Below are 19,599 nucleotides of genomic sequence, written 5' to 3'. Positions count from 1 at the left end.
CACAGTGGAACGGGCCAAGCCGCAGTAAAGAGCCAAGAGAGTGAAAGCTCAGCATCCTGGTAGAGTCATAATGAAGATCCAAGGAAACGGTCCACTGAAATCCACAGGGGCCAAGCAGATTGAAAGAAACAAGGTGCCAGGCAGTGAGCATAAATGGGAGGCACCCGGGCAAAGCAGGCTGGTTGACAATTCAGGGTAGGAAGTGGAGCCTGCAGAGATTTTCTGAGACACTTGCCAGGTGTTATTGTAGCCAAAAGCCTTAAAAGTGGATAGAGAAGGAACTGATGCCAGTTCCTAAAGACAGAAGAAACCCAAATAATAACAAATACTGATAACTCGACCATTATTTGCATGAGTCACATGGTTCATTGATATGAATCCAAACTTTACTTCGGACATCACCCCTTTTCAACTTTTTAGGCAAAATCTTTTGTAAGTGTAATTAAATACAGAAAAATCAATTCATTAGGCCTCTGCTTCCTTTCTTTGTGCAAGCAAACTCTGAATGCGGCGCCCCAGGCAATAAACTCACTACGGAGAGAGAGAGAAGGAAGAGGTTTTGATAATAATCTATAAAATATCATTTGATCATGAAAAAATACGGAGTAGAAGAAATGCAAACATTCCTACTCTAGCAGTAGCAAGGTAACGTCATATTTCTGGGAGACAGTATAAAGCAACTCCTGTGTTTTTTCTTCTACACCTCCAAGTCTAATACATACACACACACACACACACACACACACACACACTTTCACGTGATCATAGATCGCCCTCCATAAGAGGAGGTGAGCAAACAGGCCCACTTCTGTATTTCCCGGGTATTATCTCTCTGCACTTTTACACAATCCATCCCACCTTCCCGTCTATAATAAACCACATGAGCCAAGACATGAGGAAGTGGACTACCCAGGAGAGTCACAGACCCACTCCAAGAACCACAAAAGGCTCTGGAGTTACCAGAACTTGCTGGCTGGAGACTTGATCAGAGATTTTTAAGTCTAGAATAGGACAGAAAAAGCACAAAGACAGCCCATGAGCATGTGTGTTTCGGGCTCCCTCCCTGTGCTCCTTAGCAATTAAACTTGATTATAGCCAACAGCTCACGTCATAATTATCTGAAGCCCATAGCAAGAGCATCTCGTCTGGAAGCTATTAATAACCTGAAAGCTTTGTCTTCTTTCTCCCTGGGGTCACTCTTTACTTCGTAGGGGAGATTACCCTCCAGACCCAGTGAAGCACAGAGTCCAGGCATCACTATGGGGGTTGGGAGAGGAGATGCATGCCCCCAGGAGAGGCGCTGCCCAGCCAAGAACAACCCTGATGTAACGGAACTACATGCCTCTTCCCACCGGCTCAGGGCCAGCCTAACACACGGTGACCTGAGCAGGGGCAGTGAGTGCAGGCAACCTGTTCAGAAAAGCCACAAGAGAAGCTGTGCCCTGCCAGTTACGACGAAAACGAACACCACTCTCTTCCCAAACAGGATGAAATTTGTTTTTAATAATGACAGCTCACTTTGAGTATTTAACCATGTGCCAGGCCAGGTCCCATTTTAAGTGCATCGCACACATTAACTCACAACTAGCTCACAATGATCCAAGTGTTAACAGAGGTGGGATCAAGCAGAGAGAGGCCACAGAACCTGCCCCAGGTTACACCCTGGCAGAGCTGGGATTCGAATCCAGGCAGCCTGGGTGCCAGTGGCCACACTCTTAACCACAAGATCTTAACCACAAGATTGAACTGCCTTGAATATGCTAACTTCCGGATCTACGCCACAGTAGGCCCAGAAGAAATCAGAAAGTAGAGTCCAGGAAGACCCTTCGAGATGCTCTAATTCAATTCCATCAATTTACAAATTCGAAAACTGAAACCCAGAGGTGTCAAGTGACTTACTAGAGGTCACACAGCTCACAGATCATCTTCAATCGTCCAGAATAGATGGTGCTAAACAAGTAGTCAAACTAGATTGTAAGTTCCTTGAGGAACAGGAGTCATTTTTAGGGTTAGTTTTAGAAATACAGTATACAGTATATAGTGACTCTCCTCTTCCAGTGCTCCAATCCCCAATTAAGCTTTTTTTTTTTAAAAAAAAGTAATTATAGATTAGATTAGAAGTCGTCTGGTGTGGTCAAACTGGATTATTTTACAGAAGAAGAAACTGAGGTCCTGAAAGGTTATGTAACTTAGTCAAAGTTATATCAGTAATTACAGATGAATTTGTGTCAAATTACAAATTGGTCCCTATATGTGGTTTACCATTTCTACAAGACTGGATGACCTGGAAGGTTTAAGTCCTAAATTAGTCATTCCCAAAGTGGTACGAGATGACATATAAGTGAATAAACAAGTGTCCAGTGAGAATCCATGTGAGGGTCCCCAGGCCTCTCCCTAACAACAATGGCTCTAGAACCTAAAATGAAAGAAAGAATGTATCTGCACACCCAAAAAACTGAATCCAGCAACTGGAAGGTAGCACATCCATCTCTCTTCCGTTCTTGCATTTAGCCACCACTGCCTTCCATCAATCCTAATTAAAGAAATGAAAACTAATTTCTTTTGAAAGTTTCACAAGGATGAAATAACTAGAGACATCTTAAATACCAGCAAAACTAAATTTCAGAATTATTATTCCGAGATATATTTTTTAGTCAAGTCTTTCTCGTAGGAAACTTTTCAGATTTATCTCAGGAAGATTTTTGCATCTTGTTAAAGGTTGCTGCCGCCCTCCACCTAAAGGAAAGCCATTAAAATGCAGTTCAAATCAGGAAAGGTTTACCTTCCAGCTGAAATTAAACACCAGGGACATAAGCATATTTCTAGACAAAATACCAGCAAATATATTTCACCCAATAATACAGACACTTTGCAAACCAGGATTGTTGGTCCATCTTTATACATTGATCAGAAGCTGATTTACAGCCAGAATGCTAGGCCTAGAATTCACTATACAATCTTGTTCACTTAAATTTCTCCCCTCTTCTCACTAAAAAAAAAAGCATCTTTTTTTTTAATGAAATATAGTTGATTTACAATGTTGTACCAATCTCTGCTGTACAGCAAAGTGACTCAGTTATACACATATAGACATTCTTTTTTTAAAAAAGCCTCTTAAAACTTCTATGTCCTTCATAAGAACTGAAGGCCAAAAAATTAGGAAAACACCTAATAAGACCAAAACCTATAATCATCATCATTATTATTATTATTGAAGTATTATAGCTAAGAACTCTCACATGCTAGAAACTCAGGAACTGCACAACTCAGTTTCAGACACTTGCAAATTATGTAATTTCATCCTGCTGAAAATATTAATTACATGACTATGGTTTTTACTTTTAAGCAAGAGTAACCTGCACCTGCCTTTCTAGGTTATATTAGGTAACAGGGATTAGCATTTTTGCAGGGTGACAGTTTCAAAAGCCATCATAACTCCCAGAAGGGGAAGAAGAGTCTGAATTTACTGTCAGGTAATACACAGCTGCCTGGAAAAGGAGTAAAAGGAATGTCTGACTCCCTGGGGACAACTGTCACATGGTGACATCACTCAAGCCACCAGGGTGTGGAGGAAGTGCCCAAGAGACTCACTTCCGATGGCTCAAGGAAAACAGAACAGGTTACAACTCCTCTCCAGACCTGAGTCCCAAGTTCCAGAACAAGATCATATCCAGTCAGGATGAACAAGGCACAGAACTAAAGAACTGAAGAGATGACAGGAATCTAAGAAACCACTAATCTTGCCGCCTCCTCTCCTTCATACATACTAAAATTAAGAAACTGAGCCAAAGTCATACCAGAAATTTATAAACGTTTTCCTCCCCTCCCCTCTCCCTAATGTCAACAGTTAGAGCTCAGGCCTTGAACACTGATCTTGAGTGCTGGTTTTGTCACCTTTCAGATGAACTTGAGCACATTACTTAACCTTGATTTTCTCATCTATAAAATGTGAAAAATGAAAGTAGCTGCTGATTTTCAACCAGGAAGCCAAGACTACACAACGGGAAAAGGATAGCCTCTTCAGCAAATGATTTTGGAAACTGGATATCCACATGCAGAAGAGTGAAGTTGGACCCTTACCTTACACCGTACACAAAAATTAACCCAAATTGCATTAAAGACCTAAATGTAAGGTCTAAAACTACCTAGAGGAAAACATAGGGGAAAAACTTCAAGACATTGGATTTGGCAATGATTTCTTGGATATGACACCAAAAGCAGACAACAAAATAAAAAACAGACAAATGAGACTACACCAAACTTAAAAACTTCTGCACATTAAAAGAAACAATCAACAGAGTGAGAAGGCAGCCTACAGAATGGGAGAAAAATAATTGCAAATCATATATCTGATAAGAGTTTGATATCCAGAATAAATGAAGACCTTCTACAGGTCAACAATAACAAAAAGTAATCTGATTAAAAAATGGCACTGGGCTTAAATAGACATTTCTCCAAAGATATACAAATGACCAATAAGCACATGCAAAGATGTTCAACATCACTAATCATTAGGGAAATGCAGATCAAAACTACAATGAGATATCACCTCACACTCATCAGGATGGCCACTATCAAAAGAACAGAAAATAACAAGTGTTGGTGAGGATGCAAAGAAGTTCAAACCCTTATACACTATTGATGGGAATGTAAAATGGTGTAGCCACTATGGAAAACAGTATGGATGTTCCTCAAAAAATGAAAAACAGAGCCACCAGATGATCCAGCAATCCCGTTTCTGGGTATATATCCAAAAGTATTTAAATCAGGATCTCAAAGAGATATTTGCACACCCACGTTCATAGCAGCATTATTCACAATAGCCAAGAAGTGGAAGCAGCCCAAGTGTCCATCCACAGATGAATGGATTTTAAAATATGGTATAAACATACTGTGTAATATTATGCAACCTTGAAAAAGAAGGAATTCTGTCACATGCTACAACATAGATGAACCTCAAGGACATTATGCTGAGTGAACTAAGCCAGTCACAAAGGAACAAATACTGCGTAATTCTACTTATGTAAGTATCTAAAGTAGTCAAAACCACAGAAACAGAAAGTAGAAAGGTGGTTGCCAAGGGCTGAGGAGAGGGGAAATTAGTGTTTAGTGGGTATAAAGTTTCAGTGCTGTAAGATGAAAAATAAAATTAGAGATCTAGTGCACAACAGTGGGAATATACTGAACACTACTAAATGGTACAGTTAAAATGGTTGAGAGTAATTTTAATGTTATGTGTTTTTTACCACAATAAAAAAAAGGGGGGAAAATGTACCTGCCACATAGAGTTCTGAGGATAAAATAGGATGATAAAGCATTCAGCACAATGTCTGCCATACATTAAACATTCAAAAATATTTGCTGTTAAAAATAGCCCTTGTTAGACCCCATGTATGAAACCATACCAAAGGCTTTTTCTTTTGATTTAATTAAGCTCTCATTTATTTTTAAGAGAAATTCTAGGTCTTAAATCCCTCATTAAATCTACCCTACGTCTCCTCTTGAGGTCCAATTATTTAGCTGGTGAGCTCTGCTTTAAAATGCTGATTAACTGCTTTATAGTTTGCCAGAATTCCTCATCTTGATGTTTTCTTTTACCATCGCCACTGAAACAGAGCTCAGATAAAAGGGGGAAATGACATACCACTCCCCTTAGTACATACATGTCACGCACACACACACATCATTCCCTCTTCAAGGGTTACAATAGTCTCAACTCCAAAAATATGTCTAAAAAATCTCTATGGTTAAAAACTTTTAGGGAATTCCCTGGCGGTCCTGTGGTTAGAACTCCATGCTTTCACTGCCAAGGGCCTGGGTTCCATCTCTGTCTGGGGAACTAAGATCCCACAAGCCATGTGATGTAGCCAAAAAAAAAAAAAAAACTTTTAAGCTGATGGGAAGTGAAGTCACAATAAAAACCATGAAACCCTTCATATTTTTACACCCACTAAAAATAATCTACCATGGCACACTACAGTATCTCCCATGATCTACTAAGAAAACAATATTGTATAGATACTATGCTATCTACTGGGTAATATGTAGCAATGAGTAATGCACAGTTAATCTGTATTTCCTATCTGTTTGCTAGAAGGCTTTCCTATTTACAAAGACATGTTCTTCCTGGGTCTTCTCCATCGAAGTGTTCGATGCTTTCTAATTCTATGACCTAGAGATTTCTACTTCCAGTCCCAAGATATAAGAAACACAAAATAGGGCATTCCCTGGTGGTCCAGTGGTTAGGGCTCCGCGCTTCCGCGCGGAGGGGCACAGGGGGCACAAGTTCGATCCCTGGTCTGGGAACTAAGATCACGCATGCCGCAGGGCACTGCCAAAAAAAGAAACACAAAAATAACATAGTAACTTGAATGCTTAAGATGAAAAAAGTTGAGAGCATCACTAGTGACAGTCTTTTGTAGGGTAATTCCTTGTTGTGGGATCTGTCCTGTGCAATGTACGATGTTTAGCAGCAACATAGGCCAAAATATCACTAAATGCCACGAGGTCCCCTTCAAATTGTGACAATCAAAGTTGACTCCAGGCATTAACAAGTGTGTCCACTGCGAGTGGAGGGAATTACCTCTAGCTGAAAACCACCATTTTAGAATGACCCGTAACCTATGCTGTTTCCCACCGGGAGCTGAGGTTCAGAACATACAGAGCCTGGATACTGAGAATGGTCTTGGACGAGGAGGACCACCCAGGAGATAGGGTGGAATCCTTATCTCTTTTCTCTAGATCAGGGAGACGGAAAACACAGGGTGAGAGCACCAGATTTGGCAGAAGTATCCAACACAGCAGAACACATCAGCATGGACACACAGTCTCTATTTCTGAATATTTCCCCCAAAAGACACAAGAGAACCATCTAAACGCCCAGGTAATGTTTCTCCACCTTCACTTCTCTCTGAAGCCTTCATTCCTAGAATGCCTACTCTAAAATCCATTTTGCCTCCATTTTTCTTTTCCAAAATCTCTATTCCTTCTTTTTAAAATGATGCCCAAGGGCTTCCCTAGTGGTGCAGTGGTTAAGAATCCACCTGCCAATGCAGGGGACACGGGTTCGAGCCCTGGTCCAGGAAGATCCCACATGCTGTGGAGCAGCTAAGCCCGTGCGCCACAACTACTGAGCCTGTGCTCTAGAGCCCACGAGCCACAACTACTGAGCCCACGTGCCACAACTACTGAAGCCCATGTGCCTAGAGTCTGTGCTCTGCAACAAGAGAAGCCACCGCAATGAGAAGCCCACGCACCACAATGAAGAGCAGCCCCCGCTCGCCACAATTAGAGAAAGCCCACGCGCAGCAACAGACCCAACACAACCGAAAATAAATAAATAACTAAATTTATTTTTTTAAAAAAAGCAGAGCCAAGTGTGTGGGTTTGTTTGCTTTTCCCCCACCAAAGGGCCTTATAAGGTGAGCTCACCTGGGTTTGCAGAGCTCACAGACTTACCTCTAATGTGTAGAGTTCCACCAACAGAGAGAAACCCATCAGCCCAGAGCCTCCAGGGTGGTGAGAGGAAAAAGAAAGTGGTGCTTCCTTTGGTTAATAGCAAAATGAACATCTTTTGTCCCAAGCCACTCTCTCGGTGGACTCAACAGTGATCACGATGGAATTCAGAAAAGTCGCTGCAGCTTATGGAACACCCAAAACTGACATCTTGCTTTTGCACATGCAGTAAGAGACGGAAGGGTTCTTCCCGATAAGATAAAGCTCAATCAGCAGCTGGTTTTGCCAACAGTGGATCCAACCCCGAGCCCAGAGAGAAACTCTCCACAAATCAGAAAAGTCAAAGATCCATGGTCTTTAGACTCTTGTTGCTCAAAACGTGACCCTTCGACCAGCAGCTCTGGCCTCACCTGGGAGCATATTAGAAATGCAGGATCCCAGGCCCCGCCCCAGACTTCCAGAAGCAGAATAGGCATTTTGAAAAGATACCCTGGTGATTCACATACACACCTTAAAGTTTCAGAAGGACAGAACCACATATATAACAGAATCCATAGCAATGTTAAAGGTGTATCATAAATACTTCTAACAAGGCTATTATCTGTTATTTGCAGGGGAGCTGAATAAATCACTGTCCCCCCACTGCCTTTTCCACAGTGATGATGCAGGAGACCCTTCTGCTTTTCAGCTAGAATCTGAAGTTGGCTTATCTGTCAGCATCTTAGACTGACGAGTTTGTCTTAGAGGCCAAAGGTGACCACCAGGGAGCTGATATAAATGCAGGACCTGTCAAGGGTACAGAAGATGTACTCATTCGGACACAGATGAAGTGTCCCAGGTATATGTGAAACTCACCATCATCCTAGTGAGGAGCTGCCAAGCCACCGACACGCAGCCCTCCTCCATCCCAATAATTCCTCCACACGCCCTGGATCACTGCCTCAAACCCCTTAACGGTCACGCTCCCTCATATTCGTTTCCAGCGGAGATTATTTTTTTTATTTATTCATGATTTGTACAGAACCTACTTCCCAAAAGGGACTGTATGTGGCTTACAAAGATGAACACCTTGTAAACAAGATGAGCAAAATTAAAGCAGAATAAATACCCAGTTAGCAGTCTCAGAAGAGAGTGTATATTCACATGATCTTTCCTCTCTTGACCCGCCTCACGCCCCCATCACTGCTCCTCCCTGGGAAAGCAGAAGGGGATTAACGCGACAGATTAATCTGAAAATAAACTGGGATGCTCAATTCATCTCCTCCTCTTTGCCTCTTGGAGGTGAGTGTGCACACGGGGTGCAAAAATTCTCCCCTGCTCCTTTTCAGCACAAGTCTTGCACACACACCCCTCGACCACAGGTCACGTGGGGAGACCCAGGGCTGCCACCCTGTTGAGGTCCAGCATTGCCGGCGGCTGGATGGGTAACTCTATTTAATACTGCGATTATGGGGCTTCCCTGGTGGCACAGTGGTTAAGAATCCGCCTGCCAATGCAGGGGACACGGGTTCAAGCCCTGGTCCAGGAAGATCCCACATGCCGCGGAGCAACTAAGCCCGTGCGCCACAGCTACTGAGCCTGCGCGCCACAACTACTGAAGCCCGCATGCCTAGAGCCCATTCTCCGCGACAAGAGAAGCCACCGCAGTGAGAAGCCCGCGCACCGCAACAAAGAGTAGCCCCTGCTCGCCGCAACTAGAGAAAAGCCCGTGCACAGCAACAAAGACCCAATGCAGCCAAAACTTAATTAATTAATTAATTAATTTTTAAAAATACTGCGATTATTAGAAGGTCCATTTGCACAAAGATATGAGCTACATTTTCAAGCTCACTTCTATCAGTTCTAAAAAGTGATACTTTGGCTCCCATGTGTTTACTCCTTTGACTTATTTCTCGATTAGCTCAGAACTCGAGTGAAAGGGTGCTATTTATTAAGGCCTTTCAAAATGCCAACAAAAAGATCTGGAGAGCTCATGCTACACTCCACTTAGGATAGTTTATTAATAGTGGCGGGGGGTGAGGGGGAAGGCCTGAAATCTCTGGCTACTGAGGCAAAAGTGTAACTAGAGGCCACTCAGTGCTCAACTCCACCCTCATCTTACTTGCCTTCCTCTCCCACACAGACTGGAAAATCTAAAACGCGCCTTCCCAGAAGTCCTGTTAGCTAGGAGAGGCCGGGGACTCCATTCTGGCCAGTGACACATCCCCTCCTCCACTTCCTCCTTCTCTAAGGGACAGGCTGTGATGCCTGGGGTGCAGCAGCCTCTGCTAAGAAGGGCTGGGCAGGAAGAGAGAGGAAGCTGGCACCATCGAAGGCTGGACCGCCCCTGACCACCTACCCTAGCTGGCTTGTTGCTCAAGATGAATAACGCCCTCACTTGTCAAAGTCTCAGATACACTTGGTTATATGGTTCTAGGGAACACTGAGTTGAAAGATACGTATGTGTATCTTTCATTGTTTTTATGAATATAAAATCTTATTTAGATATAGATTGTTCTATAAAACATTGCTAAAAGCCAATCAAGATTTTCTAGACAATGTTTTGAAGAAGTGACTTCTTTTCTTTTTTCTAATTACATATAAAAAAGATATGTTTAGGGAATTCTCTAGTGGTCCAGTGGTTAGGACTGGGCACTTTCACAGCTGGGCGCTTTCAAGTCGCCTGGTCGGGGAACTAAGATCCCACAAGCCACGGGGCGCAACCCAAAAAAAAAAAAAAAAGATATGTTTAAGGGTTTTCATACTCAGAAAGAGCAATGTATGCCAGATAGATGGAGAGATAGACAGTCATATACACACATAAATATGTTTGTACGACTACAAAATCTTGATGAAATAGAACTCAACTAATTTCAAGCTCATTCTACTTTTAAAAGACTGAGGAAATGTCAAAAAAAAAAAAGAATAAGTCATCAGGAACTTACTTTAAAAGAACAGTAATTACCTCTGATTTTTTTTTAATTTATTCATAATTTGGGACCAGTTCTTGCTCACCAACATCCTGCACAGAATATGCGGACAAATGAAAACCCACAGTCGTGAAGCTAGGACACATAGGCCCTCAGACTTCAAAAGAGCTTTTGTTACATCACACTAGATGCAAATATATTATATAAATGTTCCTACATTAAAGAAAGATGGTTGTCAAAGGTCGACAGGCAGAAAGTTTTGGTAGTAAAACCTTGGGGTCTCAGAAAATGCAATTAATCAGAATATAACATTGCCGAAACACTGATCAAGATTTTCCTGTACAGAGAAAAGGAAACACTTCTACGCTGTTGGTGGGAATGTAAGTTGGTGCCGACACTGTGGAAAACAGTATGGAGGTTTCTCAAATTACTAAAAATAGAACTACCATATGATCCAGCAATCCCACTCCTGGGTATATATCAAAAAGAAACAAAACCACTAATTTGAAAAGATACATATACCCCAATGTTCATAGCAGCATTATTTACAATTGCCAAGATACGGAAGTAACCTAAGTGTCCATCAACAGATGAACGGATAAAGAAGATGTGAGATATATAGATATATAGATACATATACACAATGGAATATTACTCAGTCATAAGAAAAACAAAATTTTGCCATTTGCAGCAACGTGGATGGGCTTGGAGGGTATTATCCTAAGTGAAATAAGTCAGAGAGAAAAAGACAAAAATACTGTATGATATCACTTATATATGGAATCTAAAGAAGCAACAAACCAGTTGAATATAACAAAAAAAGTAACAGACTCACAGATGTAAAGAACAAATTAGGCTTCCCTGGTGGCGCAGTGGTTTAGAATCTGCCTGCCAATGCAGGGGACACGGGTTCGAGCCCTGGTCTGGGAAGATCCCACATGCCGCGGAGCAACTGGGCCCGTGAGCCACAACTACTGAGCCTGCGCGTCTGGAGCCTGTGCTCCGCAACAAGAGAGGCCGCGACAGTGAGAGGCCCGCGCACCGCGATGAAGAGTGGCCCCTGCTTGCCACAACTACAGAAAGCCCTCGCACAGAAACGAGGACCCAACACAGCCATAAATAAATAAATAAATAAATAAAGGGAAAAAGATGGTTCAATTAAAAAAACAAACAAACAAACAAATTAGTGGTTACCAGTGGGGAAAGGGAAGTGGGGGGCAATACAGAGGTAGGGGATTAAGAGGTGCAAACTATTATGTATAAAATAAACTACAAAGATATATTGTACAATACAAGGAATAAAGCCAATATTCTATATTTTTTTAAAAGCATGGGCAACTAAATATTCAAACTGTAAAAAAAAATTGTCCTGTACAATGTCTAAGGAGTGATTTCCCATACAAAGTTTTAATTTCCTACATAATGCTTCTTTCCTCTTTCCCAATTGTAAAGAGATGCGTTTAAAGGTTTTGCTGCTCAGATGGAGTAGAATATCTTCGGCTCCTCACTCTGTCCAGTCTCCAGGATGAGTCTGGATTCGCTTCTAACACAGCAAAGTGCTGCCGCTTCCAGCTGGCACAGTGCTTTACCCACATGTAATCCCATTTGCTCCTCAAGATATTACCGTGCGGGAAACAAATGTAACAGTCCCCAGGTGGAGACAGAGGCTGGGAGAAGTTAAGGGATTTGTCTACGATCAGATCTGTCTCCTGACCAGTCACTGGTAGAGCCAGACGAAAATACAGATCGGCCTCGGCCGGTGCTCTTTCTAAGGCACTGTCCCAACTCCGACCCTTCTCTGGGGTGTGAAGTGACAGGGGACACACCAGGGAGGTGGGGTGGCTGTCCCCACACCTCTTGGCCAACGGCTGGCCCATTGCCAATCCTCACCTATCCTGAAAATCACCCAATCGGAGTTGTGGCTTTCTATTCTAGAAAAGCATCCTTTTTCTTCCTTTTCCCACCTGGTTAGCCATTCTCTCTTGCTTCCCTGTTTGGTTCATGAATTTCTTGCCCTGCAAAAGGTCACACTTTCTCTCTCTCCTTGAGATACAATTACAAACCATGGTGCACTTGCTAACCTTACTTTTTCATAACTACAAAGCTTTCTCTATGCTCCGGGTCAACGCTGAACCTCTCTCCTTGCAGAAGGAGTTAGGGCATTGAATGGGTGCAAAGACCGCTGGATCTCATCTATGACCACATCTCTTCTACACTGAAAGCTGCCAGAATGTTAACACCGGAACTTTCAAAAGATTAAGGTATACATTTACATTCCATTTCAATGGTTTCTATTTTAATTCAGATATTTGTTCCTGCCTGCAATTACTAATCTGCTACCTGCTTTTTTTCCCCCTTCTTCTTCTTCTGTGGTTGTCATCACTTAGAAAGACTGACCAAAAAGTTAAGAAAAGGGTGGAGAGTGGACAAGGTAATATAGAAGAACAGTTTTGCAGAAAATAACAAAGATATATAACCAGTTATTTATTAGGAAAAATCCCACGTGATAATAGGTTAACGCTGCTCATGTTCTAAGAATATAGCAGTCTCCCTGATTTGAATTTGTATGGAGGTAACCTGTAAAAGCTGCTTTAAAAGGTCTAAAGAATGGTCTTGTTTTGATGACTTTAGGCCAGTTCTGCATCCTTCTGCACCATATTCAGAACTCTACTGAACGTGGCCCATCTTTTGGTTTCAGTTGACTTTCAGATCCTCCTGCCAAAAAGCATGCGGGGTGGAGGGAAGTTCAAGGTCTCTGGGGTCAGACAGGCGTGGGTTTGACGCCCATAAGCAAGCCACTTAAATTCTCTGAGCCTTAGTTTCCTCATTCATAAACAATTCCCATCTCAAAAGGGAAAACAATTCCCATCTCATAAGGCCATTAAGAATATTAAATAAAAGAATACAGGTAAGATTCCTGGTACTCAAACCACTCGAGCTTTTACTGAGAGCCATGTAATACAAAGCAGAATTCTCATGAGTTTCCCAAAGAATGTGCCCTAAGGCATTCATCAAAATGTTTTCCAAGAAAAACAATTATTAGTCAACATCTAAAGAAGGAGAGGAGGAGGAGGTGGTAGGTGGAGGAGGGGGAAGGGAGTAAATCCCATTTGTAGAACTTTCTTCCCCTTTCACATGTCACTTCACTTGTTACCTTAAACTGGAAATATTTCTTCATTACGTTGAAGGCACCTCAGTTGCTGGGATTGTGTCTCATTTTCGGTCTTCCCATAAGGAGCACCGCGCTCAACACAGAATACGTACTTGCTCTTTTCATTCTTGATGGGCAACCACTACCAGAAAAGTTAAATCTCAGGGCTCTTACTAGTGGATGTTCTCTCTTTGCGTGGGGCTCTGCCTGTGTTTTTCATGAAGCAGATTTGTGTCAATGGTACCTAGAAGCGGGATGGAAGGGAGACCTGAGTTTTCAAAGTAAATGGAGGAAAAGATCAGTAAGAATAAAGAAAACAACTGGGATATTTACAGAGTCAAGGTGTCACTCTGAAAATTGCTGATTATTTTCAAAGGGAGAAATGTATGTTAGCAATGGAAAGACCTAGCAATCACCCACGCAACTAAGTGATTAAACTCAGCAACACTAATGAATGGCCAGATGCATCTGATAGAAAACACGGAGTGTCACCTATGAAGTAGTCTGGCCGAAAACGTTTCATCTGAATCGAATTACACCTTTAGACTGAACTTCCAGTTTACAAGAAATATAGGGAATGGAGGAACAAGGTAAGTGACACCACGAGGAAATAATCAGATAAATCTAGAATGTGGAACATTCCACAAATCAACTAGCCTTGTCACTTCAAAAAGTCTATGTGGTAGAGAAAGAAAAAAGTTGAGGCACTGTTCTAGTTTAGCAAATGCTAAGAAGGCAAACAGCCAAATGCAATGTATAAATGAATCTCAGCTGGCTCCTGGTTTGAAAATGTATGTAGCAGACTTCCCTGGTGGCTCAGTGGTTAAGAATCCGCCTGCCAATGCACGGGACACAGGGTAGATCCCTGGTCCGGGAAGATCCCACATGCAGCAGAGCAACTAAGCCCGTGCGCCACAACTACAGAGCCTGTGCTCTACAGCCCGCGAGCCACAACTACTGAGCCCACGTGCCACAACTACTGAAGCCCACGCGCCTAGAGCCCATGCTCGGCAACAAGAGAAGTCACCACAATGAGAAGCCCGTGCACCACAACGAAGAGTAGCCCCCGCTCACCGCAACTAGAGAAAGCCCGCGTATAGCAACAAAGACCCGACGCAGCCAATAAATTAATTAATGAATTAATTAAAATTACTTTAAAAAAATAAATATCAGTAATAAAATTTTTTAAAAAAGAAAATGTATATAGCTAAAAAAGACTCTGAGTGGACAATTAAGGAAATTTGAATATGGACTGGAATTTGATGATCATATGGAACGCTTATTAACTTTCTTAGGATGTTTTAAGCTCCTGAGTTATGTAAAAGAATGTCCTTATTTTCAGAAGATACGTGCTGAAGCCTAAAGGTTTCTACAATTACTTTCAAAGGGCTTAACCTCCCACCCAAAATATATATATTTCTATACACACACACAAACTGATAAAGTAAATAGGATAAAGTGAACAATTATTGAGTCTAGGTGGTGGATATACTGATGTTCATTGTACTATTGTTTCAACTTTCCTGGATGTTTGAAAATTTGTCATAACAAATGTTAGAAAACATGGAGGCAAAGTAACAAGCAAGCTATTCCTCTCTGCCTGAATAGAGATTTCTTTCTCTTACATTTAATAATAAAAACAAATTATAAAACTCTTGTCCTGATGCATTTGGGCCAGTTACTGGGGACTGTAAGTGGCTCAGACACCCTCTGTAACCGATTCTGGGGACAGCAGCCATACTGAGCAAAAAGCATAGCCCTCTTCGTTGAGTATCACTTTCACTGCCCTTTCACTGTCCTAGGGTACTGCTTCTCAGAAAATAGTAATGATGTTTCCCCCAATATCATGTAACTGAGGGTCTTCAAACCAACAACAAAAATCGTTTTGGATAAACTTTACAACCTGTGATGTTGCTTCTGTATAAAGATAATCTAGTCATTCGGTATCACTCAAGTTTTTTTTTAAATAGTGACGCACATGATACGTAATAAATACAGAGATGAAGTCAATAAAGTGTGTTTCATGTAGTCTAGGTTCTCCACTAACTCCACTCTTGGGGGCAGAAATGAGAAGCAGCAGTGGATGAAAGTAGTAAATAACCTTATTCCACACACCAGTTACTTCTATTCCTTCCTGACCCTTCTAGAAGGACAGCTTTGAGAAGATAAGCTTGATAAATTCGAGCTTTTCCAAAGATAGGCAGCAACAGAGAGAAGCACCCCACAGTTAAAAGTTTGTATTACTTGGGAAAAGACAAGTGCGAGTCTGAAAATTAGTTCAAAGAACGCTCAGCTATTGGATTCTTTCCCAAACAGAAAACACACCACACTAAGGCAAAAAAAAGAAAAAGAAAACAAAAAATAAACTGAAGCTTAATGCATATACATAAGATATAACGCCATATATTATATACAATATACAACATCCAGTAAAATGTGAAAGTGCTTCCTTTTGATTTTTGAGTCCAAGCTTATCAGAGAGTAAAGTCTTACCTAGGTACAAGGATGCGTTTTCTTTCTTGACATTGTCGTCTAAGTAGGTTGGTCCCAGGGTATAAATAGGTGTGGAGCCCATTCCAATGAGAATCTGCGCGCAAACGAATAAAGCCACGTAGACCCAGTGACTGTTCCCCCCCGAGTCCTTGAGGCAGGTGGGAGGCTCCGCCGTGGCCGAGGAGTTGCCATTCTGACACAGGCCGTAGTTGGACGCCGAGGCGTTCAGCTCTTGGATCTGGTAGGGGGGCGAGATGAAGTGAGGTAAAGCGAAGAGGGCGGCCCCCAGGGCGATGAGGAGTCCCCCCACGGCCAGCCACAGGGGCCGCCGCCCCCGGCCACCAAAGTAGCTGACGAACACTACCACCACCAAGCTCCCGATGTCAAAGCAGCTGACCAGCAGCCCCGACTCGGAACTCTTCAGGCTGTAGCGCCTTTCGATGGTGGTGATGACACTGCTCAGGTACCCGGAGACCATTAACGCCTGGATGAAGGTCAGAAAGCACATGCAAACCAGGAAACACCGGGAATCGGTGAGGACCACATAGAGACACCTTCTGCCCTGGAGCATGGCCAAAGTGGAGGACACCGAAATGGGTTTGCCGATTTCCACCCTGTGGTGACTTTCCACCAGCCCTGCCGTCTCTGCCGAAGTAGACGGGGCGGAGGGGCTGGGGGCCCGCGGGCCAGGGCCTGGCTTCAACTCCTGATGGCCGGAGGCGGGCTTGGAGTCTTCTCCGGCGGGATTCAGGTCTGGCCTGCAGGAGGCGCTGTTCAGGGCGGGTAAACTCTTGGACCTAAAGGTCTCGGGTTCGCACTTCTCTTGGACCGCTCCTACTCTGGCGCTGGCTTCCAGCTGCTCTCCCGCCTGGGGCTGCAGCCCAGTGCCTCCTTCCATGGCTCTTAGAATTCAGATTCGATCGCCGATCGCACTCAGGGACTCCGGCGCTTTTCATCCACCGGCAGGAGGGGCGGAAGCCGGGCCCAGGCAGTCGTGCCCACCAGGGACCGGGGCTGGGGATGCGGAGCCGCGCAGTAGGGCATCCTCACCAGCAGGGAGGTGCCCAGGGCATCCTGACCGCAGACGCGGCCCCGAGGCTCCGCAGCCGCGTGCCCCGGAGGTCAGGGGTCCGCGCGGTCCTGCGATGAGCCCTTAGGGTCCACCTCGGGTTGGCAGCTCGCGGCAGGAGCCTTGCGCGTCCCGGGCGCATCCCCTCCGCCGCCGCCGCCGCCGCCGCCGCCGCTCCCCCTGCAGCCCGGAGCGCGTACGCCCAGTGCCCAGCGTGGGGGCGGTTAGCGCTGCAGCCCGCGCCGCATCCCGCCCGGCTGGCTGGGCCAGAGGCGCTCTGCCCTCGTCGCCTCGGCTCGCGACACCCTCGGGCGCAAAGCTGCCAACCTGCAAAGCAGAGAGAGGGCGGTCAGCGAAGGGCGGCTCCGGCTGGGACCGGCGTCCCGGCGCCCCGGGGGACAGCGCTGGGTCACTCGGAAGGTCCCAAGTGAGACCGAGGGACGAAAGAGGAGCGAAGCCCTGGAGGAGGAGGCGGCTGCAGGCTGCAGCCTCTAGTGCCGGAACAGCAAGCAGCAGGCGGTCGGCAGAGACCCTCCCTCATTGTCTACCGTGGACCTGCCCCCGCCCCGCCCCTTTTGCCTTAAACAGCGCATCTGCTTTTATATGTTAATAAATATCAACCTGGCAGCTCTGACTCAGAGACAGTGTCTTTTATTCTAGTGAACTAATTGCAACCTTTTGGCACTCCTACTCCGTTACTCAAAATAGAAAAGGCCCAAAAGAACAAAGGAAAGTTTTTTGGTTTTGGTTTTGCTTTTTGTTTTACAAACACTGTGCACTCCCACTCCCGATTTTTAAAAAGAAAAGAAAGGGGGGGGGGGGAGCTAGGTGTGTAGAAATGTGTGTACACAATTGTGCGCAGGCACGTGTGCGCGACTGGATGTGAATCCGTCTTCTCCATCAGAGACACGTATTCAAAGCCCAAGGCAGCAGCAAAAAGGTCAGCGTGCTTGCCTCTTTATTCCCAACACTAAAAATAACACCCCTGCCCCCAGCCGCCGGGGAGAACTATTCAATTACAAATACCAGGGGCGTTCGAGGCTGCGGCCCACACGAAGTCCCAGCGCGCTGTGTCAAGCGAAACAGAAAATCAATTTGCTTTGCGGAGAGGTGGGGAAGCCACAACCAAACAAAGAGATGCCGGCGCGTTGTCACAGCGCGCTGGGAGCCCACGGATCCGGCTTGGCACTCGCAGGCGGGCAGGGAGGTGTGCTATTTACATCCCGCGCAGTCCGCGAGCGTGGGCTCCGGGTGCGCGCAGGCGAGCACACACACACACACACCACACACACACACACCGGCGTGTCTGTGTCGGAACCCCCTCGCGCGATCCGGCACCCTGCTTGAATTCAACGCGAGCCGAAAACAGGTGTGTCCCCGGGGTAAACATGCGCCCCTAATCTCGGGGACTCCCACTCCATTCCTCCGGCCCGTGGGGGATGTGCACCAGGTGGGAGAAGAGAGCCGCACTTCGCTGCACTGGGTTTCACTCTGCCGCGCGCTTTTGTGATGCTGCTGAGAAAAGAAAGGAGGAAGGGTAAGGGAGAAAAGCGGAGAGCTTGGGCTCCAGGGGCGGCCGCTCCGGCGTCTCCCTCGGCTCTGCTGTGCCAGCCCCGCTCCCAGATTCCCGGCCCGCCAGCCACTCACAGCCGGGGCTTCCCCGCCGCCTCCTTGCCCAGGCGCCTTCCCGGGGAACCCCACCGGCTGCCGCGCACCGAGCCGGGGAATCCCGGCAAACTCGCTCCCCGCGCCGGGGGCGTCCGAGCCCCTACGGAGCGGGCACCCGCAGCGCAGCGCAGCCTCGGAAGGGCACACGGACCCCGGCCGGCGGCTCTCGGGGCCGGCGTGGCGCCCCGGGGAACACCTCCTGCGCGCGCGCGCGCGCGCACACAGACACACACCACCCGCAGGAGGACCGGACCGCCGGGGACAGCTCGCCGCGCTGCCGGGGCGCACGAGCCGCCGCTACTCACTCGTGAGTCAGCCGGTCCGTCTGTTTGGCTGAGAGTGGAACGGCGGGAGGTGGGGACCGTGGAGGTGCGAGAGTAGTTGGGAGCCCCCTCGGCAGGCAGCCTCGGTCCAGCCGCCGGGAATCAGTGAATGAAGTCTGTGACTCAGGCTGAACTCTTCCCCCCACCCCTCGCCTGTCTCCGTAGCCTCTCCGGACACACGCGCACAGACGCGCCCTGAGAGGAGCAGCAGAGGGCGCAGGCGCGCGGGCAACCGCCCAGCCCAGCCCAGCCGGAAGGCAGCGAGCCGCCCGGCTGCCCATCACCTGAGAGGCGGGGGAACGCGAGGAGCCAGGGGGAGCGGGTCTCCAGAAAAGTCAGCTGCTCAGGTAGAGAGCCCACTCGGAATAAGGACATTGTTTCTGTTCGTTTATTCTGTGCCGTGGACACCCACCATGTCTCAGAAACCATAGTAAGTTCTGGGGACCAAAGATGAACAGGACAGATCCCTGCACTGAGGAAACCTCTGTCTTGTGGAAGACATACCCCTGTAAGTAGCCTAAAACAACGTGG

At 45.7% G+C, this 19,599-nt stretch overlaps 1 protein-coding gene across 4 annotated transcripts in view; it reads right to left on the bottom strand.

Moving 5' to 3' along the window:
• SLCO5A1 (solute carrier organic anion transporter family member 5A1) overlaps positions 1–19,235 on the bottom strand; it is a 127,506-nt gene extending 108,271 nt beyond the window's left edge. For 2 of the 4 annotated variants that reach the window (XM_059901792.1, XM_059901796.1), the window contains exons 1-2: positions 19,051–19,235; positions 16,009–17,404 (exon numbers count right to left, since the gene is read on the bottom strand). In XM_059901792.1, the coding sequence (XP_059757775.1) occupies positions 16,009–16,906 (898 nt within the window). In that variant the 5' untranslated portion in view covers positions 16,907–17,404; positions 19,051–19,235. Of the gene's footprint in view, positions 1–16,008; positions 17,405–18,375; positions 18,593–19,050 lie in introns of all 4 variants that reach the window. The other 2 variants (XM_059901794.1, XM_059901795.1) reach the window with 2 other exon arrangements.
• Positions 19,236–19,599: the final 364 nt, after the last annotated feature.

The sequence above is a fragment of the Balaenoptera ricei genome, chromosome 17 (assembly GCF_028023285.1).
Source record: "Balaenoptera ricei isolate mBalRic1 chromosome 17, mBalRic1.hap2, whole genome shotgun sequence".
Classification (NCBI taxonomy): Eukaryota; Metazoa; Chordata; class Mammalia; order Artiodactyla; family Balaenopteridae; genus Balaenoptera; species Balaenoptera ricei.
This window is presented reverse-complemented; position numbering and strand designations above follow the sequence as displayed.